The sequence below is a fragment of the Daucus carota genome, chromosome 5, assembly GCF_001625215.2.
Source record: "Daucus carota subsp. sativus chromosome 5, DH1 v3.0, whole genome shotgun sequence".
NCBI classification, from domain to species: Eukaryota; Viridiplantae; Streptophyta; class Magnoliopsida; order Apiales; family Apiaceae; genus Daucus; species Daucus carota.
In genome coordinates, this window is record NC_030385.2 from 32,083,003 (window position 1) to 32,108,107 (window position 25,105).

At 37.0% G+C, this 25,105-nt stretch overlaps 4 protein-coding genes across 4 annotated transcripts; 1 reads left to right on the plus strand and 3 right to left on the minus strand.

Moving 5' to 3' along the window:
• On the minus strand, nt 1-7,113 carry LOC108220296 (F-box protein At5g51370). Its single transcript, XM_017394029.2, has 3 exons — nt 6,501-7,113; nt 565-1,233; nt 1-395 (listed from the first exon to the last, which is right to left on the minus strand). The coding sequence occupies exons 1-3, from the start codon at nt 7,031-7,033 to the stop codon at nt 104-106; spliced, it is 1,494 nt and encodes a 497-aa protein (XP_017249518.1). The 5' UTR covers nt 7,034-7,113; the 3' UTR covers nt 1-103.
• Nucleotides 7,114-8,676: 1,563 nt separating this feature from the next.
• LOC108221588 (QWRF motif-containing protein 7) lies at nt 8,677-11,008 on the plus strand. The gene is made up of 5 exons (XM_017395456.2): nt 8,677-9,378; nt 9,498-9,734; nt 9,875-9,967; nt 10,087-10,194; nt 10,329-11,008. The coding sequence occupies exons 1-5, from the start codon at nt 8,677-8,679 to the stop codon at nt 10,377-10,379; spliced, it is 1,191 nt and encodes a 396-aa protein (XP_017250945.1). The 3' UTR covers nt 10,380-11,008.
• LOC108223545 (leucine-rich repeat receptor-like protein kinase TDR) lies at nt 10,517-14,710 on the minus strand. The gene is made up of 2 exons (XM_017397868.2): nt 11,808-14,710; nt 10,517-11,077 (listed from the first exon to the last, which is right to left on the minus strand). The coding sequence occupies exons 1-2, from the start codon at nt 14,422-14,424 to the stop codon at nt 10,668-10,670; spliced, it is 3,027 nt and encodes a 1,008-aa protein (XP_017253357.1). The 5' UTR covers nt 14,425-14,710; the 3' UTR covers nt 10,517-10,667.
• A 7,268-nt stretch (nt 14,711-21,978) lies between these two features.
• On the minus strand, nt 21,979-24,973 carry LOC108219841 (large ribosomal subunit protein eL15). Its single transcript, XM_017393385.2, has 4 exons — nt 24,835-24,973; nt 24,473-24,639; nt 22,596-22,793; nt 21,979-22,421 (listed from the first exon to the last, which is right to left on the minus strand). The coding sequence occupies exons 1-4, from the start codon at nt 24,836-24,838 to the stop codon at nt 22,176-22,178; spliced, it is 615 nt and encodes a 204-aa protein (XP_017248874.1). The 5' UTR covers nt 24,839-24,973; the 3' UTR covers nt 21,979-22,175.
• Nucleotides 24,974-25,105: the final 132 nt, after the last annotated feature.

Sequence of the window (25,105 nt, forward strand, 5' to 3'; positions counted from 1 at the left end):
TAAAAGAAATACAGGAACATTTTATCATTTAGTTTGTTTCGGGAATATCTATGTTACAATAATAAGATGAAGGATCATATTTTACAGCCATGGAGCTCCAAATCTAAGCACCAGATAGAAACTTCCAGTCTTGCGCCTTTCTAAAACTTTTACCTCTTTTACCAATTCCTGTTGAAACACGGTTTGCAGACACAAGGGATTTGGAATCAGGCCTCCACTTGAAATCCTTGAGTGAAGAAAATAATGTTGCAAGCATAGGCGTTACTTCACTATCCTTCACTTTGCTACATGATATCACATTGATGCTTTGTAGCTCCTTCCATGAATGAATTACAGCCTCCAAGCCTATTGTAGTTAGCCTTGAGCAACCTTCTAGAGACAAGCAACTGACCCTCCTGTAACGATATGTTAGAAAATATTCGTGGAAGGAGACTTTGCAACATTACGAGTGGAACTACGTATGAGTGGGATATACAGTGTATGTTTGTTTTGTTTTATCTTTAAGCATCACATATAGAATAACTGTAATGTAGTTTGCCAGAGTAAGAAAATCAGATACTATACCTGCATATATGTGCTGTGCTGAAAATCTCATCATCCAGACCCCAACAATTTTTAATGACAACCTCTTTTACAGTTCTACACACAAGAAACAAAGCTCCAACACTCTGCTTATCCCTTAATTGGCACCTCTCCAAATGTAATCTCTCAAGTGCAGGACAAAGATCCAATACCTCATCCGCTCTAAGACCACGATCAATACATTTACACGAAAGAACTCTTAATGTCTTTAAACTGTCGTAGTAAGCCAGAGCAGGTAACCAGGCACCTTCAAATCTATGATCACTCAAAGTCAATTCTTCGAGCATTAGACAACACTGTCCAATAGCTTTCATCCCCTCGTAGCTCCCCCCACAACCTACTAGCTCAAGCTTTAGTAATGACTTGCACCCTTGAGCTAAAATAGTCAATCCCAAATCGGAGACCAGTGAATTATAAATACCAACAACATTTCCAATCAATTTCAGTGTCTGTAAATTCTGAAAAGCAGCTATGGCACGCAGAACCTGGTCGTTACACATATGCAATTCTAGTTCTTGCAATACAGGACATCCCTCAGCAACACTCAACAGCCCCAATTCACAAGCATTAACAACTACAAGTTTGCCTAAATTTGGATACCGGCTAGCTAATATCTTTAACCCCAACTCAACCTCATGTACAGATAAAACACTTCTATCCGAAACTAAACTTGTTGTCGATACATTGGTGTCAGTATACCTTTTCAAGTCAGAAGTCTTTCTAGAAACATGCTCTCTGCTTGTTGAAGCAATAATGAAGTCTGCGCACATCTTACACTCCTCAGACCCCACTTCCGAGTGATATATACATATTGAAGGGACACTTATTAATCAAATATTTTGGCATATTTACTTTTGTCCCTTTCTATTTCTGTTAGAACATTTGCTGCACTTTGTCCAACAGCCTAGTACTATATCTGTTAGTAATGTATGGTCAGGATCATTTACCGTTGTTGTCTTTTGTCATGTAGTAAAGCACTCATCTATAAGGTGCTTGTTATTCAGTGTGTTATGCAGACAAGTATAATGAATATCACTCTTTGGTGAAAACTTGAATCTCTGATATGTTTTGTGCTTCATGAATCAGTCATTTCTTTATATCACACGATCCTAGAATACTTGTCATCATGGTATCAGAGCGAGGTTGCTCTTGAACCAAAACCAATCTTCTTATTCTGTACATCTTTTCTCCAGATCTACTTTCTTTTCTCCTATCAAATCTCTTCTTCAAAAAAACTCTTCTCTAAATGGCTTCCTCAAGCAGAGTAACTCTCTCAGACATGTCAAACCCACTCTTCCTTCACCCTTCTGATAATGCCACTTCGATACAAGTGGATAAGCTTCAAGGTAGCTCTGACTATCGAGCCTGGAAACGCTCAATGGAGATAAATCTATCTTCAAAGCGCAAACTTGGTTTTATCAATGGTACTGTGCCTCTTCCAACAGATGACGAGACAAAAGCAGAGTTGTGGGAAACTGCAAACAACATGGTCATAGCCTGGATCACAGGTAATGTATCTCCTACCATTCGTCAATCTATCATGTACATGTCTAGTGCTCAAGACATGTGGATAAATCTTGAGAAACGTTTTGCCTTGACAAATGGCTCTCGAAAATACAAGTTATGTAAAGATCTGTATGCTCTAAAACAGAATAATATGTCTGTTACTGAGTACTATACGTCCATGAAATCTGTTTGGGAAGAGTTAGACGCCATGAATACACTGCCTGCTGTTTCTAACTCTTTACCTGATGTTGTCAAGTTGTTAACATCCATCAATATTCAGAGAGAGGAATCTCGTCTGTTTCAGTTCTTGAATGGTCTAAATGACATTTTCTCAAACCAAAGAAGTCAGTTACTCATGGTCGTACCGCTTCCTACTGTGGAAACTGCTTGTTCAGTTCTTGAACAAGAAGAAGCCCAGAGATCTGTATTAAACAGCACTCCCTCAATGGACCTCATGGCCATGTTTGGACGAAACCAAACCGACAAACAGATCCCTGTATGCACTGTCTGTGGCAAGAAAGGACACCCTGCAGACAGATGCTGGAATGTTATTGGCCACCCAAAATGGCACTCTTCCAACTCCACTTCTCCTCACTTCTCTAAACCAAGATTTCAAAATCAAACCTCTACCACCAAAAAATGGCCTTCCTCAGTAAAACCCTCAAACCAAAACAGAATGACTGCTGCTAATGTTATCACACAGCCTCCACCTTCCATGTCTCAAGGTTTACTATTTACTCCTCAACAGCTTGAGCAGCTCGCCAAGTTGGTTCCTCAGTTACAAAACCCTCCAGTCCAAGAAACTGAAACTGATGAAGAGATTGACTACCATTTTTCTGGCATGCTGTCACTTACAACCAGCAAGGGTAACTCATGTCTCTGGATTGTTGACTCTGGAGCTTCTAACCACATGACACCACATCTTTCTTCTATGCTGCAACCTACAGTGGTTCCTTTGACTCAACAAATTAATCTTCCAACTGGGGCCACTGCACAAATTTCTCATACTGGCTCCGTCAACTTTTCTACTGGCCTAACTCTGGATAAAGTCTTATGTGTTCCCTCATTCAAACATAACCTCCTTTCTGTACAGAGGCTTATTGCAGATAGCAACTGTGATGTACAGTTTTTCTCTACTCACTGTACCATCACAGACAGAACTTCTAAACTGCTTAAAGGAGTTGGACGTGCCAAAAATGGAATTTATTATCTTGATGCAGCCTCACCTCTGGAACAGTGCAACAGTGTTTCTACACCTGCTCCACATGGTACACACTCCTCACCCCTCTCTTTATGGCATCATAGACTTGGGCATGCTTCTATAGGAAAATTGAAACATATTCCATGTGTTAAGCCTTTTAGTGTAGATAATTCACAGATCTGTGTTTCTTGTCCTATGTCAAAGTTTACTAAACTCCCTTTTCCTATTAGCCAGTCATATGCTTTAAAACCTTTTGAGTTAATTCACATCGACATTTGGGGTCCATATAAAGTTCCTTATTTGGATAATTGTCGATTCTTTTTAACAATAGTCGATGATCATACAAGACACACTTGGGTTTATCTTATCCAGCGTAAATCTGATGCTTTACAAAGTCTTAAGACTTTTGTAAACTATGCTCAAACCCACTTCACTGCTGTTTTCAAATTCCTTCGTTCTGACAACGCCTTGGAATTTGATGACAAACTTTGTCACCAGTTCTTCTCCGAACTTGGTATTCTTCACCAAAAATCCTGTGTCAAAACCCCACAACAAAACGCCCGGGTAGAGAGAAAACATCGGCATATTCTCGAGATAGCAAGGTCTTTAAGATTTCACTCTGGTTTTCCTTTAGATTTGTGGGGGGCGTGTGTGATGACAGCAGTTCACATAATTAATCGTCTTCCTACCCCTGTGCTTAACAACTTGACTCCATATCAGCTCTTATACAAAGACCCACCTGACTATACTCACATGAAGATATTTGGTTGCCTTGCTTTTGCTTCCAATCCCTCCTTTCCCACTGATAAGTTTGCTCATCGTGGAGTACCTTGTGCCTTTATTGGTTATCCACCTTTAAAGAAGGGACACTTATTATTAAACCTTCTCACAAACAATCAATTCATCTCAAGAGATGTTATTTTCCATGAAAACATATTTCCATTTCACACCAACTCTACAAAATCATATATGCAGCCTATACCACCCTCTCTACCTTCTTTTCAACAAACATCATGTGATGATTGGATACCTGAAGATGATGACACTGATATAGAACCTAACAGCAGTCTGAATACTCCAAGATCTACACCTAATTCACCTCAAAACACTGATAGCTCTCTTACTCCATCAACCTCACAAAACACTCCAAACAATGAACCACCTGTTAGAAAGTCAACAAGAGCACATGTTCCACCTATGTGGCTACAAGATTATGTCACTTCTCAGCCAACACAACATATCTCGAACCTTGCCAACACAGTGGTTGAACCTCAATTCCAATGCTTTATGACAAGCCTTGCTCAAACCAATGACCCTACATCTTTCAAGGTTGCTGTGCAAAGTGACAGCTGGGTCGATGCTATGAATCAAGAGTTAGAAGCATTAGAATTAAACAACACTTGGTCAATTGTTGAACTACCCCCTGGAAAAAAAGCTATTGGGTGCAAGTGGGTCTATAGAACCAAACTTCACCCAGATGGAACGATTGAAAAACACAAGGCCAGGCTTGTTGTTTTGGGAAATAGGCAACTATATGGAATTGATTATTCAGAAACATTTGCACCTGTAGCAAAATTAACCACTGTAAGGACTTTATTGGCAGTCGCTGCTATGGAAAACTGGCATACTTGTCAAATGGATGTAAGGAACGCCTTTCTGCATGGGGATTTGTTAGACATTGTGTACATGAAGCTGCCACCTAGGTACACTCATATAGGTTGCAGACTCAGTAAAACATCTGATAACACTCTGGACAATGAGAACAGTACTCTTGTTTGCAGATTAAACAAGTCTCTTTACGGCCTTAAACAGTCCCCTAGGCTATGGTTTGCTAAGCTCTCAACTTTTCTTTTATCCATTGGATATACTCAGTCCAAAGCAGACTATAGTCTGTTCTTTCTGCATGACAGCGATTGCTTGACTTTCATACTGGTGTATGTTGATGATCTCTTACTGTGTGGCAACTCCATGTCTGCAATCACCAGCCTTAAAAACAAGCTGTCACAGACCTTTCATATGAAGGACTTGGGGGATCTTAGATATTTTCTTGGAATAGAGATTAATAGAAACAGTGATGGTATTTTTCTTTGTCAAAAGAAATATACTTCTGATATATTGTCTGAGTTTGGTATGATTAACTGCAAGCCACTTCAATTACCACTGGATACTCATTTGAAACTAACCCCAGAAAAGGGGGATCCCCTTCCTGATCCTACTGTGTATCAAAGACTTATAGGTAAACTCATTTACCTAACAATAACAAGGCCTGACATCTGTTTTTCAGTGCAACTCTTGTCACAATTCATGCAGCAGCCAACAACTGTCCATCTTCAGTCAGCAAAACGAGTTCTGCGATATTTGAGTGGAACTCTTTCTCAAGGTATTCTCCTAGCATCAGAATCTGCAGCCAAGCTTACAGCATTCTGTGATAGCGATTGGGCTAGCTGTCCAATCACACGGCGGTCCACATCAGGGTACTGCATATTTCTGGGTGATTCTCCCATCTCCTGGAAAGCAAAGAAACAGAGTGTTGTGGCAAGGTCTTCCGCTGAAGCCGAGTATAGATCCATGGCCTTAACCACATGTGAAGTTACCTGGTTAACAGCCCTCCTCAAAGATCTTGGACTCAAAAACATTCCTCCCACTACTCTCAAATGTGACAACAGAGCTGCTATAGCCATTGCTGCAAACCCAATTCAACATGAAAAGACAAAGCATGTGGATATTGATTGCCACTTCATCAGGGATCACTTAAAAGCTGGCACTATCACAACAGAATTCACTCCTTCATCTGAGCAAGTGGCCGACTTACTCACAAAAATCCTTCCTGTCAAGACTCATCTCCAACATGTCAGCAAGCTGGGATCCTTCAAATCTTCAGCATCACCAGCTTGAGGGGGCGTATTGAAGGGACACTTATTAATCAAATATTTTGGCATATTTACTTTTGTCCCTTTCTATTTCTGTTAGAACATTTGCTGCACTTTGTCCAACAGCCTAGTACTATATCTGTTAGTAATGTATGGTCAGGATCATTTACCGTTGTTGTCTTTTGTCATGTAGTAAAGCACTCATCTATAAGGTGCTTGTTATTCAGTGTGTTATGCAGACAAGTATAATGAATATCACTCTTTGGTGAAAACTTGAATCTCTGATATGTTTTGTGCTTCATGAATCAGTCATTTCTTTATATCACACGATCCTAGAATACTTGTCATCAATACATGGTATATTTGGTTTAATTTGGTATACATTGGAATCAATTTGAAATGACACAACTTGGTTAGTCAACAATATATAAGAACTTTGAGGTGAAAGTACACAAGCATTAACCAAATCAACATGAGTAAGATTTGGAAACCTCGTAAATACACGACCTGATAAAAGAAAGTCCCAATCAAGAAGCTTCACTGACCTAACCAAGCTGCCAAGAAGATTCAGCCACCTTTTCGAAACAAGAGAAACTGAATTTCTTTCGGATTGCGACAATCTTGAAAGAATCTGAAGAAGAATCTCGTCAGAAAGCAAAGAAGTCCGGTCCGAAACAACTTTCGGGTGATCAAAAACTTTACATTTCTCCTGTGGAGCAGTGGCTTTGTTGGGTTGTTTGGGGAGATCAAGATTTTGCACAGAAAATATGACATTATCAAGAGTTTTAGTGTTGTTCTTGAACCACCAGCTCTTAGTACATGGGCTAACTTTTGGTTTAATTGGTGAAGATAACATCTCTATTGTTTCCACCATGATTCAGAGGATTCAGAACTAGAAGAGCTATTGCTGTTTCTATTGTTGTTTGGCCAGTCTTACTTCACTTAATCAACTGAAGTAATCTATAGAGTACAAAAAATTGCCTTTGAGATTTTTGTCTTTAGCTTTTCCAACGGCTACTTGGACTTTCATATTTTGAATCATATTATAAGAGGCTACATAAAGTTGTTCTTTTCCAGAAGCAATGATTAATAAATGTTTGCTTTTAAACGGTTACTTATTTTGTTATATGTGAATACATAATTAGCATAATGACATTATAATAACATCATATCAGGATTTCATCGGTTTGAGCTACTTGCAGGTTGCAGCTAGCTTGATTAACCAATACTAAGCAAAAAACAATTATTTTCATCAGTTGATTTTTAACATAATAACGACTCAAAGATCTGACAAGGTCAAAAAAGTCTTAACTCGAAATTATTATGATAAATTTCATCGATATATACACACAATTTTTTCCTGGTGTGAGAAAATCTTGATGGCCTTCAAACAGAGGGCAAGCCGAATACTGGAAACAGAGGAACCTAGTTGTAACCGAAGTCAATCACAAGGCCTCTGAAATTCGATTACATAGATGGTAGATAACAAAAACATATATCTGGGTCTTACACCTTCCACCGGGTAGGAGATGTACCCCATTTATATATATTTTGTAGCTACGAATTATAAAGCATTGGTTCTTGGACAAAATTGAAGGAGGTCTGGTGCAGAGCAATAGTTTATACGGTTTTGAATTTGAGCTGATGTCAATTAAACAATAACGGGATTATTTTTTTTTTTGCTAAACCGTATAAACTACTTCTCTGCATCAATGTGCAATCATCTCCGTGGGGGTCCGATAACAGAATCTTTGAATCATTGTATTGCAAGATATTGAATTTGGCAATGAATTTTTGAATTAGACAGCTTAACTTTGAAGCCATCAGTATGGTTGCCAAAGATGCAGTGATATATGTCATATGATACTGAGTTAGGCTTATCCCGACACTGGACACTGAGGTCACAAAAAACCAGATTACTAGATTTCTGTATTTAAAATGGGTCTTTCCATCACCTTTTATTTACATGAAAGATTTGATTTGGAGAGATTTTTGTGTATGCAGTGACCATCATTATTAATAAAATTGGAGTTAATAGAAATCTGTCTTCTAACTAAATATGGTTGTTAATAGAAAATCCGATTTAAAATATGTAGATAAAATGCTTGAATCCCGTATCAGTTCTCATGTCATTTTTGCATGATCATTTCTCTGGCTAATTAACACCATTTCCTAAAACATAGGAATTGGACATGTCATCTTTTCTCAACACAATTGAGGGAGAGAGCATCTCTAACCTAATAATGTATACTAGTATCAAACATGCACGTTTATTCTAAAACCTTAATTAATCTTGTTGGAAATTTGACTTGTTTGAGGTTCAGTTGATAAGAAGCGCTCTCGAATCATTCAATTACTCGTATGAAATGCATGCACGTTGATCATGCTAGTCATTCGAATAATGTAGTATAATATAGTTTTGCCTTACGTGCTCTCCAACTTCTCAAATGTTCACCTACATGCACGTTATATAACTCCCGTCAACTTCACCTCTGATTAATTAAACAGACAGACTAAATGGAGGTTTACACCAAGTCCCTTAGACGTTATGAGCCCCCAAGTGATGCTGGAACTGCACGGCGCTCGCCCGGCCTAACACGAAGCAAAAGCGGCAATACTCTGGCCTTATCACTACCCGAAAAGCCGGTAGTTCCAGCTGTTCACCGCTCTCCATCTACTACTAAATCAAGAACAAAGGCGTATCCGGATCACTTGATGATCCATGCAGAACCTGCAAGTACTACAAATTCATCGAAAAACAAGAAGAAACTGAAAGAAGACAAGGATAAGAATAAAGATGGCACGTTTGGTCGCTTTTTACAGAGAAACACGCATTCTGATAAGAGTGTGCCAAAGACTAGTAGTGCAAGGTTAAAGCCTACTTCTCCTTCTGCATGGGCTTTGTCTCCTGCTCGTTCTTCGCAGTTCTCTCCGGTGACAAAGACTTATTCGTCTTCAGCAACTACTTCTCCGTCTGCATGGGCATTGTCCTCAGCACGAGCTTCCCCTGCCTTTCCGGTGACACATAAAGTTTCTGCCTCTTCAATAACCACTTCTGGAGTGAATGGTGTGTTGAAGTACTTTAAAAAGAAGAAAGAGTCGTCATTGCATAAAATGGAGTGTCAACATTTTTTGGTTTTAAATAATAATCTCTTGCAATGGAGGTATGTTAATGCGCGTGCTCAAGCTGCAATTGATGCACGCAAGTTAATTGCCCAGGTAAGAAATCAGCATCCATCACATAATTGTTATGACTTAGTAAATGATGTCACTCACTTGCTCATGACTATAGAGATTTTTGTGTTTACCTGATGTTTTTATTTTGCATTATGTAACAGAAAAAGTTTTACAATGTATCTGTACAAATCCTTAAGATGAGGAACTCCATCTTAGAAAAGCGAGTTGAAATGCAGAAAATGAAGCAAGTGAGCAAAGTGTATCAAATAATCCACTCGCAGGATCACTTGCTAAAATTATGGGCGAAAATGGAGGGTAAAAATTCTGAAGCTGTTGGCAGGGTAATACGAAAACTTTCAGCAATATCAATTAGAGTCCCTCTGGCTGACGATGTTAAGGTATATATTATAAACTATTTTCGTTTTTGTCAGAGACGAATTTTCTAAATTATTGTTTCCAGTTAGCAATATATGATAATTTTGTAGTTTATGTATCAATTGAACCTGGTCTTGAATTTCTTGTATATCTAATTGTGTAGGGAGATGTTTTCTTGGTCAGTGATGCCATGGTCAAGGCCACAGATGTCATGGAAAACGTGGAAGAAACATTACTCAAGAAATTTGATTATCAGGTCAGTATTTTAGATTCATCTTGAGAAATCTAAGCACATACTGAATATGTAGAACAAAAGAACTGCATAAAAATGAGCAGTTTTCTGACTTGTGTGTCTGGTTTGACTCATCACATCAGGTTGAGAGAATATGTTATCTGCTAACAGAGCTTTTAATCATAGTAAAGCAGCAAAAGGAATATTTAGTGGAACTAGAAAACAGTGTATCACTGATTGCTTCACTAAAGGTAAGAAATTCTTCCAGTGAATCCCTTAGTACATTCTAATCTCACTTTTCACCTCCAAACAGGCAGTTTTATATGTTTGTTTCAGGACCCAAATTCATGTTCTTTTTCCATGTCTATTTCTGTGTTAAAACTAGGCAGAGGAGAAAAGCTTAAGGATCCAACTCATCCAGTTAAAAGAGCAGTAGAGAAGAGCTAAAGTCCATTCCTACTATGTATCCAGACTCAATTCGGTGCTAGGAATAAGCCTTTATCACTAGGCCGTGATTCGTTTTTTAGTTTTTATGATATTCGAAAGTTGGGTTGGTGACAGTTGAAACCAATGTAATATCAACAAGCACATATGTATTTATAGGAGTGCTGGTTTTTAACAGATACTAGCTAAATTACATTGAGAAAATGACAATGAAAAACGGTGAAATCCTATACCAATGCCCACGACAATGAAAAGATATTCAAAATGTATCAAACATATATCAACATTCAGTGACAGACTTTTGTCCATCAAAATCAGCCAGTAATTTGTTCACACCCCCAAAATCTCCATTTCCAGGCAACTTCCTCTTCGGCTTGGCTTCTAACAGCATCGACACCACATCTCTCATTGGCGGACGATCAGCAGGATTCCGACTAGTGCAAAGCAAGGCAACCTTCAGCACCAGCATCATCTCCTCTCTTACAGGTGCACAAGATGCACCTGCATTCTTATCAAGCACATCTCTGAGTCCCTCCTTTGTTTTGATCTTTGTTCTAATCCAATCCACAATGCTGTTCCCATCTCCAAATTCCGCATTCACCGATCTTTTTCCACTTAAAATCTCCATTAAAACCACCCCATAACTGTAGATGTCACTCTTCTCATCAACTTGTAAAGTGTAGGCATATTCTGCAAGTGAAATAAATTGTCAATCGGTTAAAGTTCCTTTTGGAACAGATATATTAATATTCTAACTTCAATGTCTGTTAGAGAAAAACAGAGATAAGATCATAGAGGGGACCCGAGAAATGATAAAAAGGCAAATGCAAAGAATAAAGGGCACATCACGCGTAATAGTACTCAGCCATAATAGCTAGAAACTGGAAAAAAGAAAAAGATGAGTTGGTCCATTCCCTACTCAAACCAAATCGGTCCAATACCATTTTTCCACTTATATTAAATCTTTTAACATTTTATTACAAACCACGCACCAACGCTGATTTCAACATATAGTTCACGGAATTCATACTTGTTAAGACATGATGTCATAGACTACAAAGTTAGATTGAAAAGTTGTTCATTAGGGAGGCTAATAACGTGACTATTATCACGTTTTATGTCATTTAAGGAAAAGGATTAAAGGAGCAAATATAGGGGCTGTTTGGCAACGGCTTTTCTGAGTTTATAAGTTAGAAGCATTTATTTCATACCGTTTGTGTGAAAAGTCAAGAAGTACTTATAAAAAAAGCTAGGAATGCTGGCTTTTGTTTCAGCGCTTCTACTTATTTCCCAAATACTTTAATCATAAGTCTTAATTTGTTTCGGCCCCATAATTTGAAAACTGAAGAGCTGAATTGTGTGCCATATAAGAACATAGAAACTAGAAAGCAAAAGCACAGATCGAAACAAAAGATCATACCTGGCGCGATGTAGCCATATGAACCAGCAATCACGGACATAGACTCGTCGCACTGGATCAGCTTAGCCACTCCAAAATCCGCGACTCTGGCTTCCATCTGACCATCCAATAAAATGTTACTAGGCTTAAGGTCGCGGTGAACAATTACTGGATCACAGTCATGGTGCAGATAGCAAATTCCTTGAGCTACTCCCATTGCAATCTTGTAGCGAGTTAGCCAGTCCGCTACAAGATTATCGCCTTTATTGTTACTATGTAACAAATCGTCTAGATTTCCATTAGGCATGTACTCATATAACAGCATTGTGCACTCGCTGTTACTGCAACATCCTAATAATCTCACGATATTCCTGTGCCTCACGTTTCCTAACACTTCCACCTCAGCTAAAACGCCTCTTCGTCGTCTGATTGTCTCTTTATGCTTGCCCCACAGCTTCTTCACTGCTATGATCTCGCCACCTGGCATTTCAGCTTTGTAAACTGTCCCAGTAGACCCCATTCCCAGGATCTTATCTGTCATAGACAACGAGTCCAAAACATCATCTGCGGTGAAATTTAATCGCTGGAAAGCTGTTAATTTCCAAGGCCCGATTTCCCTGTCACCTGATGCAAATCCGCGGTGATACCTGGCATGGTAGTACCTTATTCCCGCGATTAACATGAACAGAGCAATGCCAAATGCTGTGGCCATAATCCACACAATTGCTCCAGCAGTCCTTCTCGGCTGCTTGTGCTGCACTTCTACATCTCTCGGAGAAGGATCAGTTGTGTGGCAGGGATTCTTAAGTATGCCACCACAGAGGCCTTCATTGCCAATAAACGACGAAGGATGGAAAATTGAAAGTATGTTTCCTGATGATGGCACTGGACCCGTGAGCTGATTATAAGACACGTTGAAACTTTCCAGTGTACTACAATTGTCAAAATTGGAAGGAATCGTCCCTGCCAGAAGATTATGTGATAAATCAACATCAGTGATGGATGGAAGAGTTGAAATCTCCCAGGGAATGATTCCTGTCAGGGAATTTCGACGCAAATTCAGTACAATGAGCTTCTGACAGTGACTAATGTCCCAAGGAATGCTGCCAGTCAATGCATTTCCTTCTAATTCAATTCTGTAGAGTTTTTCACATCCAATAAAGTCAGGTATTTTTCCAATCAAATTTGAGTGACTAGCTGAGAATATCTGCAAGCTGTGAGAATTCCAGATATTATCTGGCAATTCGTCGTGAAAGAAATTGTTGGACATGTTCAAGTACTCTAGCTGAGGTGCATCGATAAGATCTTTGGGGATTGATCCGCTGAAATTATTTTTGCTGACGTCCATGAACGTTATATTAGGCGAACGCCCAAAGCCTAATGGTAATGAGCCATTGAGATTGTTGTCTTGAACCCGAAACCTTGCCAAAGATGTGCAATTCACTATAGACAAAGGCAATTGACCGGAGAATTTGTTTGAAAAGAGTAAGAGCTTCGTGAGTTTATTGCCATCACAAACATGTGGAGGTATGGGACCGGATAGCAAATTTGTCGAGACGTCTACCTTTTGCAACATTCCATTTGAGCCAAGCTTCCAAGGCAAGACTCCAGTGAGAGAATTGTTCCATAAAGATAGAAATTCTAGATTAGGAAGATCAGCTATGCCCTCTGGTATCTCTCCAGTTAGCTTGTTTGTCATCAAATTCAATGTGTTTACTTGCTTAAGTAATGACAGTTCACTAGGAATGATGCCAGTAAGCTGATTAAAAGATAAATCAAGAAATTTTAGTGACGCTAATTGAGATAAACTCGAAGGAATGTTGCCTGTAATGCGGTTATTGAAGAGTAACAGAGACTCGAGCTTCGTCAGGTTGCCAAAGGCTGGTGGAATTACACCTGAAAGATTTGAAAATGAGATATCGAGGTAGTTGAGATTTGATAACAGGGAAAATTGTGCTGGAAGGTCTCCAGTGAAGCGATTGTATCCGATTTCAATTCTCTCAAGTTGCTTCAAAAGGCTTAATTCTGACGGGATTGCGCCAGTGAGTGAGTTTCCTGCGAGGTGCAGGAACTTGAGGGCAGGAAAACTGCCGTAACTTGGTGGAATCTCGCCAGAGAAGTAGCTGCCACCAAGGTTGAGGTGCTCGAGGAACTGGAGGCGGGTTATGTCTTGAGGTAAAGAACCGTTGAAATCGTTGCTATAAGCGTCTAGAAGGGACAAGTGTTTGAGTTTTGATATGGCAGAGGGGAATTCAGAACTGAAAGCATTGCGACTAATGTCAAGGCTTATAAGAGAAGGTAATTCAAAAATGTCTCGCGGAAGAGGCCCTTGGAAAGCATTGCTGCTGAGATTCAAGAAACGGAGGTGGCCTAATTGGCGAATATTAGAAGGAAATGTACCTGAAAGGTTGCGGTTGGAGAGGTCTATTGACACGATACGACTATGTCTGTCACATTTGATCCCGGACCAGTTGCACCAAACAGGATTAGAAGTAGAATCCCAATCACTCAGATGATGCAAAGGGTCGATAAGCGATGATTTGAGGGAGAGCAGGGAGAGGAGTTGGAGAGGCAGAGTTGTCGCGGCTGAAATGCCTCCAAGAAAGAAAAGAAAGAAGAAGAAATGGAATTGTTTCATGGTTTTGAAATGTTTGAATTGTGTGTGGTGTTAGTGTTGGTGTTATGAAGAAGCTAGAAGAGTAAATTTAAGGAAGAAAAATGCTTTTGTGGAGTGCAGTTTGGTGCAGGAGGGGTGGTGTATTTCTCATGATTGGTTTTCTTTTCTTTGTTTGTTTTGAGTGATGGTGTGGGGGAAAAAAGAGAGGGAGATGAATTGAAAGAGAAAAGAGGTTACAAGTAAAGAAACTACTATTATATTGCTACAGTTTCCTCAGCTTCAACTAGCCCTTTTTTCTGTTTTATCAACATTATTATGAAAACTGCACTTTATATTTCTTTCATCAAGAGTATGTTTGTTTGTTTGTATTTATGTATGTATATATTGCTTTGTCTGCTCTCAAAATACCATGCTTATATGATTTCTTTTTATTCACTTCTACTTTTTCATCATTCATTTGTTTCCTTTAACTTTGCTTATTAACATTCTGGCTCTGCAGTAGTGGTTGATGGATTTAGCTATCACCATCTCAGGATCCAAGAAAGTGATTTCTGGTCATCATTAATTACCACTATTAATTAGTTTTATTATTTAATCCTGTTTTTATATTATCAACTAATTAAAGAAATTGGTCCCTCCTACTTCTTTTGAGAATTACTATCATCTTTTACAGTGCTTCTGTCACCTTGATGGAACCTAATTGTGAGAGTGAGTCTGTGACTATAGCTAACTTACGAACATGGACCACTGCCCCCGTCTCAAAAGAACTTACAGAATTATTAAAGCAGAGAAGGTTGTACATAAACACCCACGTTACTCGTTTTTAGAAATCTAACGTATATCAAGGAGACACTTAACAATTGTGACAATCAGGACCTTTTTTATACTAAACGTATGCAATGAGGTTCCCGTTGTTTGCTTGATGTTATTTTTACTCTTCTTGACATCGGCAGCCGGTTCTCCTCCAACCTATGTATTCCATGATTCGACCTGTCTGTATGTGGGTAAGGGTGTACCAGAGAGTTCAAAGTCCTCAGATTTTCAAATTGTCCCTGTGTATTATTTATTGTTTTGTTAGATAAATTATCAGAGGACCAAGGGAAATCCAGACATGGGACTGTAGTGTTGGACCAGTGGATTCTCTTTTTGTCAGTTACAGAATTTTAAGATCATCAGCTGAATGATTATTATATGTTTTTGTTTCTTTCTACTAATATTGTGTTAAGACTTCAAAGTATACTTGATAATAAGTCTATGTTTGGCTAAGGTTTTTTTCCCAAAGTTTTCAAGATTATCTCTGAAACATCTTATCTTATTTAAATAATTTGTGTAGAAAATTTATAAGTCAATTTCCAATTTATAAATTTATAAGTTAGATTCTAAAAAATTGGAAAATCAAGTTTGAAAAGCTTTTCTACTTCTTGCAAGCTACCCAGGGAGAGGCATCAATAAGTTTGTCTACAAATTAACTAAGAAATTAAATAACGCGTGCTGCCTAGTTAGTTTCAGCTCGAGAGCGAATTATTTCAAATACTCCATAGGAGTATAATTTACCGTACCATTTACGGTTACAACTTGTGTACGGCACAACAGTTGAGTATTTTGTATATACTAGCCTTTAACCCGTGCGAAGCACGGACGGATATATAGTTCGTAATTTATTATTTATAATTTAAATTTTAACATCATTTTATTAGTATTTTAATATTAATGAATTGAATTTTAATTAAAGACTCCACATTTGTAGACTTGTAGTACCAAAAGGAGAATACCAAACCAAAAAATAGAACTAAAACCTTGGACTACAAATTATATCCATGTTGACTTATTATAGTATAGTATAGATATCCAATGATCCATACTGCAGTCTGCACAACTTTGTTGCGTGTGGAGGTATAAACTTGAAAGAGAGAATGAGAGAAAATATATGTATTAAAAATTAATAAAGTATGTGTAACCGCCAAAGTTATATTCCAGCTGGAAACGAGAACAAACTGGCTTTTAGAATCGTCACATATATGTACTTTGCGTTTAGTAGTATACTTAAACTTAGTACTCTATACTACTCACGTCGTCCCATCAGATTCTTTACAGTTTCCTTATTTGATCGTTCCATCCATTTTTTTACATTACAAAACTTTCCTAAAATAGTTAATGGGTCCCATTACTTTCCCATTTTTTCTTCTTTTTCACGCTACTTTTACTCCACTATCTCTCTTCTCTCTTTTCTACTATTTTATACATATGTCTTAACCTTCGTGCCCAAACCCAATGTAAAGAATTGGGTGGGACGGAGGGAGTATCAATCAATCAGAAGCAGCAAAAGCTGTAAATACATATATGTGCATGACAGATCGCCAAAAAGATGAACATATTTGTTGTTAGTCGGAGCTAAAGCAATCCCCACGTAAAAAAAACAATTTATGTGTTGTCGATATGATTATAGAAATCAAAAATCGAAAATAATTAATTGATTTGTTAGTTCACGATTCAATGGAGATATTTTGATTTATCAGAGATATTTTCATAAATAGGAAACTTTTGATAAAATTGATAAAATATTTTAAATAAAATAATTAATTAAATATATACTGTTATTATTATATTAGAAACAAATATTAATTCATCACGAATAATTAATTAATCAAGAATTGAATGTATCTGAAGAACCGAATGCTATCCTTTTAAGATTCATTACACTCATGAGGTTGTCGGGGTGGGATGAGAGTTACTCCCTCCGTTATGAAACATAGGTCGTTTTACTTTTTTTGCACGTATTTTTAAATCTTTTGACCGCAGATTTAAAATCATTATTTTTGAATTTTCTTTTTTGAATAAAAATATCAATCATATATATGTATTCAAAAAAAAATGTCAAAAACAATGATTTTTGACATGCGATCAAAGAACTTAGAAATTAGTGAAAAAAGTCAAACTGACTTATATTTCAAAACAGAGGGAGTAAAATAGAATATTGTTCTGATACGGTTCGGGCTATATATGGAATTTTAAAGATTCTTTTACTTGGCAAGTCATAAAAAGTGAAGTAGCTTGATATGAATTTCATGTTTGAAGAAAACCATTTTGTACCAAAACATTCTGGAGCTGAAGTTGATACAATCTACAAGTTGGTGCAGAGATGGTAACCAAACAACAAAGGAAAATGATGGAATAAACTGGAAAGAGAGAACATTCTGTAATTACTGAACCTTCTTTTACGGCACATCTAATGTGGGCTGGGTCCACGGCCTACTTAGTGGGGCCAATTTCTGCAACCCATCTGATTATGCCTAGCCCATTTGAAGTATAAATATGATTCATCTACGCTTTTTTTTCGTTTAATCTAGTGTTAAGCCCTCACGTACGCACGCCTCTCTGTAGTCGACCACGCATGACTCATGAGTCCATTAAACACCCGCTACAATCGCATGCATGCGTTCATGCTCCACTATATATCAGTGTTCTAAAAATCGCCGAGTCAGCCGAGTACTCATTCCGAGTACTCGTTTTTAACCCCTCGTCCGATCCGAGTTCCGAGTAATCGGGTTCGAAACCGATTTCTTAAAAAATCGGTCAGAACTCGGTTCGACTCCGAGTACTCGAGGTCAAATCCGAGTTTGACTTATTAATTTTTTATTGTTTTATTTGAAAATTATTTCAAAAGAGACTAAACGTAAATTTATATATGTTTTGGTCTTGTTTTTGTAGAGTATTGACATTAATTAGAAAGTATATGTGTTTTATCATCAAAACTTGTGAATGATTATTATGTCAAAAATAATCCAACAAGTAACTTTTTTTTTTTTGACGAAAACAAGTAACTTTTATTTGAACTATATTGTGTTATTAAAATATTAATATTATTAAACAGTTTTATTATTAATCAGTATATAACTATATATGAGAGAAAAAATTAATTAAAAAAAATACCCGATTAGTTATCCGATAACTCATTCCGAGTACTCTCCCGAGTTCCGAGTACTCATTTTTCTAGAACCAAACCGAGTTGGACCGATTTCCGATTTTTACAACCTTGCTATATATACATTATAGATTTATAGGGCAGACACACTTGATTTTTAAATCCCCTTTGATTCGAATCTCGAATTCTCGTATTCAAACTGTTATGAATATGCATAGAATGCCAGAGTAACTGTTCACGATTATATCATGCACAGTATAACCAATCAAATTATTCTATTATGTTGCTAGTTTTAGATGCACACTTCCCCAAGTCGACAGTCAAATGTCGATTCAGGTCACATATTCAGACATATTTGGCCATCAACATGTTTAAGTTGATGATTCATGGCCTATCTATACACCTTACCACCTAACATCACCATAGCCATGCACATGCCTTGGTCATAACAATCTTTACCTATAGCTAGCTTAAGCATAAGAAGAAAGACAACTCTTGTAACATTTGATAAAATTCGAATTCTCGACATCTTGATATTTTTTTTGAGAAATAAAATACACATGTTATATTTCTCTAGTTGCCTGTATATGTGAATATATGGTGTAGTAAGAGCACGCACCAAAATATTCGAAAATTGATGTTTAAAAAGCAAGAGGGTGCTATCAAGGTTCAGGTTGTTGAGAATCTGGGCACAAAATCTGAAACGCGAACAAGGAAAAAAGATAAAGGAAAAGAAAATAGGACATAAAGATAAAGGGGGTATGGGCCCAGAAGAGAATGATAGAAGCAGAGAATTAAGCGGCCCAAAGAATGACAAAAAGCTGTCACATGGCTCACCTCCACAGTTAAAAACAAATGGGGCACTCCTTTCATTTGACTTCAAATTGGACTTTTGATTATAACATTTTCTCCTAGTGGAGAACAAAATCATTATTATTTTTGGTGGGTAGAAAAACTCAACAACACACATTTCAAACTATTTCTCTCTATTATCGATATATTTGTTCACTTTAAAAATAGAGTATAATACGTGATAAATAATTGTATTGAAATGTAGAGTTTTGAAATCGAGCTTTTGAAAAAAAATAAGTAAATTATCAATTTAGAGTTATGGATAGAACTGCTTTAAGTTAAATCTTTACTGTGATGAGACCAGAAGAAAGTGCGTATATATAAATAACATAACGTTATGAAAAATATTTGACAATATGGTGAGAAAATTTACATGGAATCCAATAGCAAGATCTTGATAATTATCACACTTTGAAAGTTTACGGATCGGTGGGATTGTTTGGGTCCGAAAACAAAATTAGAATACAACAAAATGGTTCATACACATCCGACTAGTATCTTTATTAGGCACTTGATAAAGTTTTGCTTTAAGTCAAGTTCTCTCTCTATCTCTCTCTCTGGAAAACACACCTTAACTAATACTCTTATTAGAAGTATAGGACAGAGTTATTTGACTAGTTAACCGGATGATATGGACCTCTTAAAGTTGATTAGAGCAGGACAACGACAATTAGAATTTTGCTATTGTTAATTGATATTTTATGTAAAAAGTAGAATATATTAGTTCAAGAAGTCTATCAATTACTTCTGTTAACTGGTTGTCTCTATTGTCAAACTTCTATAACACTGTGATATTGCCAGTAGTGTGGGAAATTCTTGTTTTCACTTTTGGCTCCATTTTGTTCCGCTGAGGAAACTATGTTAAGTGATCAAGTTTTCCGAAATTTTAAGATATTAAGAGAAAGATTTACCAGAATCGTATTCTAACACTGTACACCGTTTTTAAGGGGAGCATACTAGACTAATAAGAGCAGGAAACCCTGCAGTGTTGAATCTCACTTGATGGACATTGAGGATGCCAGTTCTTAGTGGAACATAATGTGCATACTTGCTTTGCTTTGTAATCAAAACAACTCAACAGCTTCAATTCTTCAATCATTCAATCTGCAGTAGTGGACTAGTGGTGATTAAACCCTGGATGCAAGCACTTATTGATTTATAGGTTTGAAATTAACACAAGCAATGCAGGAGATTCTTATGCAAAAATCAACCTGTGATGATGCTATATTGCTATATCATGGATTAACTTTTTATGGTTGGATACCCTTTTTTGGTTTCCTTTTCACCGTACACTCGGCTTTGTCCACATCTTAATTATAAGTTTCATACTTCTATTCTTTTTTCCCACTTTTTCTCTATGAATTAGGAAAGTTAACTTTGAAACTTATAATTACTAGTCAGTCACTCTTAGAAACATTGGAAGACAACACATAATAGACCCGTGGAGTCTCTTTTATCATCATGTTTGCATGGTTCATGACTACCTCAGTTCAGCCTCGCTTCTTTTGCTTTTTATTAATCGCTACAGCAATTCACTAAGAAAGTTTACCTTGATGGGATATTAGAAAGAAGGTTACATCACCAAGAGTTTTGAACATGAAAAGTAGAATAAAATTGAAAAAGGACAAGTTTGTCCAATGCTAATTGTTGTACAACTTGCAAATTACAATGTACAATAGATTGCTACCACCACCAGATGCTCGCTGGAGTATGACATATTGCGTATGCTGATACGGAGGAGCATGACAAGATATTTACCCTAACTGTCGAATATTGTTAGCATACATCCGGCACGAAAAAAAACCTAGTCAAGAGAAATTATAATATGAATCAATTTTTCGCTAGATTAAACTATAATTCCCGCATATACATTTAAAATCTAGGATTAAATCATATGACGAAAAAACTTGTAATAGTATGTTCTGATATTCGTATGTCTTGAACCCATACCCATATTTAATTATTTGCCAAAGAAGCTACCCTGATGGAATACTAGAAAAGAAGGTAACAAGAGTTTGCGGAAACGGAAAAAGGCCATCTTTGTTTATTACGGAATATGCCGTGTGTGTTGTTGATCCGAGTACAACAGATTATTCCCATCACCAGATCCTCTTTATAGTATGACATCAAGCAAGCCGATCCGGGAAAACCCACGATACATTTTTTTTTTTTTTTTTGTAAGTAAAAAAACCCACAATACATTGTTTAGCTTGATATCACTAAAAAACTGTAGGCTATTTTGTTAAAGAGGCAGTAATGTCACAAGGTGAAACATCAAACTTTGAGGAACCATCCAGGAGTAATATCAACAGAAAATTAATGTAGGAGTAACTAACACTGCAGATATCTTGCAAAGTTACAGCTACAAGTAAACTAGTTAATCTGAAAATTGCTTTTTTTTCAAATATGCATTGACAAACCAATGTGTGCAAGCATTTCTTTTTACGCCTGGAGAACGTTAATTTTTAATCTTAGTATAGGTAGAAAAATCTTCTTATTCAATAAACAAGTCAGGTAATATGACAGGAAAAACTGATCCCATCTGTTCTCAGTACCTTTCATAATTATTGAACCCAACAAGGAAAAAAACTGCGATAAGATCCTATCTGCTAGACAGACCAATAGACAATTAGATACCCAATACAATCTATAAATAGCAACTTATATAATGCTATTACAAGGCAGAAATAAAGTTTACTAGCCTTATGGTGGGTGGTCAGGGTTCTGAATTTTATAAACCTTTGAAGCTCAGTTGTATATGAACTTAAGAAAGGGGTGCCTGGGCTGCAAGGTGAAGAAGATTGACAAGTCTAATGCAAAATATAATATTAAACAAACACAAAACTTAGTATCTTGCACTCAGAATGTTAAAAATGCTTCAAGGTAAGTCCTAGCAGAAAATAGAAACAGTACACTAGAAATCCAAAAGGATGATGATCTTAGTGACAGAGAATACTCTATATGAGTATTATCTGTGACATATAACACTCTATGATGATTAACGGTAACGTCGAAGGGACAATGTGTTGTTTCTCTTCCAGGTAGCCCTTCTTGAAGGTCGTGCTTTGTGATTACGGTGACCCTTTCCACGAAGACCTCTGTATTTCTTTCCAGCAGAGGTGAGTCCACGTAGTTCTCTGTGCTTGTGCACAGGGTTACAGATCCAGTTGATCCGTGGGTCATTGCGGATAGTAGTGTGGGCAGCATCAACCAAAATTACCTCAAAGTACTTGTAGGTTGAATCCTGAATTATAAATGTCAGTAATATCATTAATGGGCTTTGATCAACATGTTTTGAAATAATGACATTGTACTGTAATTCACAAATAGAATTATTACATAAAGACGCCTTGTGAAGGGCGCACATACAAGTAAACAATTCTTAGACATGATACTGATCGTGTTGCATTGTGCATACCTCATTGACCCAGTAGGAATTGAGAACCTTCAGACCAGCAAGTTTGCGACCCGCACGTTCCTCAGCAACTGATCGTTTGCTACGTTGAAATTTCAGCTGAGTAACACCCTGGTTTGTGGGCTTTCCATATACGATACCCTTGGAAACAGGTCTCTTACGTCCACCACGTTTTACACGCACACGGTATACCACATAGCCCTGCATTGGAATATTATCAGCAATCTTAGAAACCACAAGAATCTGTAGAGAACACAACACCCACCCCATTAAAATGACTCTGCAGTTATCTACACAGAATTTTTACTTAGCCCCGTGACTTGTCGAAGAAATGATTTGTTTAGTTAAGGATGACAACTAAAAGATTTTATTTGCATTAGATAGTATTTAATTTCATCATTACACAGTGAGTTGCTTCAGCAAACTTCATCCATCGGCGTTGCTCAACAGAATCCACCAAGTGAGATATATCATAAAATATAAACGTAAAAGGCCGTTGCAGCTATTGTTTATGATATTTAATTTATCATCAAAAGGCTGGCATATTATAAATATAATGCACTTTACGTATCTTGAAAAAGATACTTCTACATTCAACTTTAATAATGTTGGTGACTACCAATGTTCTAACTTGTCCACAACTACTGAAGGAGAAAGTTGTACTAGAAAATCAAGGGAACGGACAATTGGAATTACACCAGCAATATCATCCCACAATCAAGAACAACTTTCAGTTTGTAAAGTGTTATATCAATAAGCAGAGAGCAGGTACACAACAAAATGATCACTTACACACTCTTAAGCTATATGTTAGGCATAGATATGTACATTAAACAAACTAATATGCAAAATTCTTCCAAATGAGTAATTCTTGAGCCAAAGTGCAGAACATACTTGTCAAGAGGCAAAAATATTATGTAGAAGACGCAATAAATCTTGTTTGATATTAACCAGGGAAAAACAACAGACTGCGCAGTATATATACCAACAATATTTATGTCTACAAATATCATGCGTAAGCAACTAGCTGATAACCATATAATTATATACATATATGTCCCTGGCCAGCACAGCCCATCAAAAGGATTTATTTTCTGAAAATATTTGAACATTTAGGTCTAAACTTTAGAAAGAGTTAATATTGATGTTCATACATTAAAGTCTAAAGCCTCTACTCGATCAATTTTACTTTTCATTGTGTTCTTCATATCATCTAATTCAATAATTCTTTGGCTTATAGCTTGGAGTGTGAATTAGACATAACAAAAAAACCAGATCATCCAAACTCAACATTGAAGCCCGTACTTGTGACCAAATTTAATTTAACATGTTAATGCTATAATCTACGTATCACATTATTGAATCCAATCAAAATTGCCTTTTTTACTAAGTAAATACTTGATTACAGACAAATCAAAGAGCTTTGATGTATTATTTTATCAGAAGGGTAATGAACAAAAGGCCAGTTTTCTTTCTTTTTACTACTGAAAATCAACAAGTATACAGGGGAAGTGGCAGTGCTTGAATTATACTTTAGGGGAACTGAAAAGCCATTATGTATATGCCCTCAAAACTATAATCCATGTTCCACCCCCTTGTCTGTATTACTCAATATTACATCAACAAAATTCAAAGAACAGACAACTTAAGAAACTGAATCTTTACGGATTAAAAAACAAATGTTTTATTATATATTCATTTCCTCACACAATATACCAACACAAATTTGACAAAACCGATAACTAGTCCTAAAAGCAATATCACAACCTAACAAAAATCAGTTGAACAATTAATCACAAATGCAGAAGTAACAACACAATGCAAATCAGCTATTAAACAAGCTAACACCATAAGTTAAAATGTTTAACAAATGGATATACCTGCTTGGCCTTGTAGCCGAGACGACGGGCCTTATCGGGACGAGTTGGGTGAGTGACACGCACAATGGAAGGATGCTGACGATACTCCCAGCACCTAACCCTCTGCACAAACCTCATCACATCTGACTGCTTCTTCCTCCATAGCTCAGAAACATAAGTATAAGCTCCTACTCATTTTTATTACAAATCAATACATAAGTCTATGTAATAAAATTAAGCAGAGGTATATTACATCAGTTATAACAATCTTAAACTAAATGCATCTAACAAAGTACTACCACAGTTTAAACATGAACATCAATTTATATGTGTGTAAGGATTTGAATAAGATTAAATTAGAAAGAAAAACATAAAATGCGTACCCATTGTTGAACTGGAAAGCTTTGTCCCTCCCTCGGCTGTTTGGTTACGGCTGAAATATGGTGTCAATCAATATATGAGAAAGGAGACCTAATTAGGGTTTTAGCTTCCGAGTTATAAGCGGTGAGATAAGGGCTGGGCTTGGCCCAATATGTTTCAGATATATTTTGTGGGCGATGAAGAGAATAAGTGGGGACTTTTGGGTTTGTGAGTCCACATTATTAAACCATGTCGACATTAAGAGGGGATTTTCATATGGGACCAGGCCCAGGA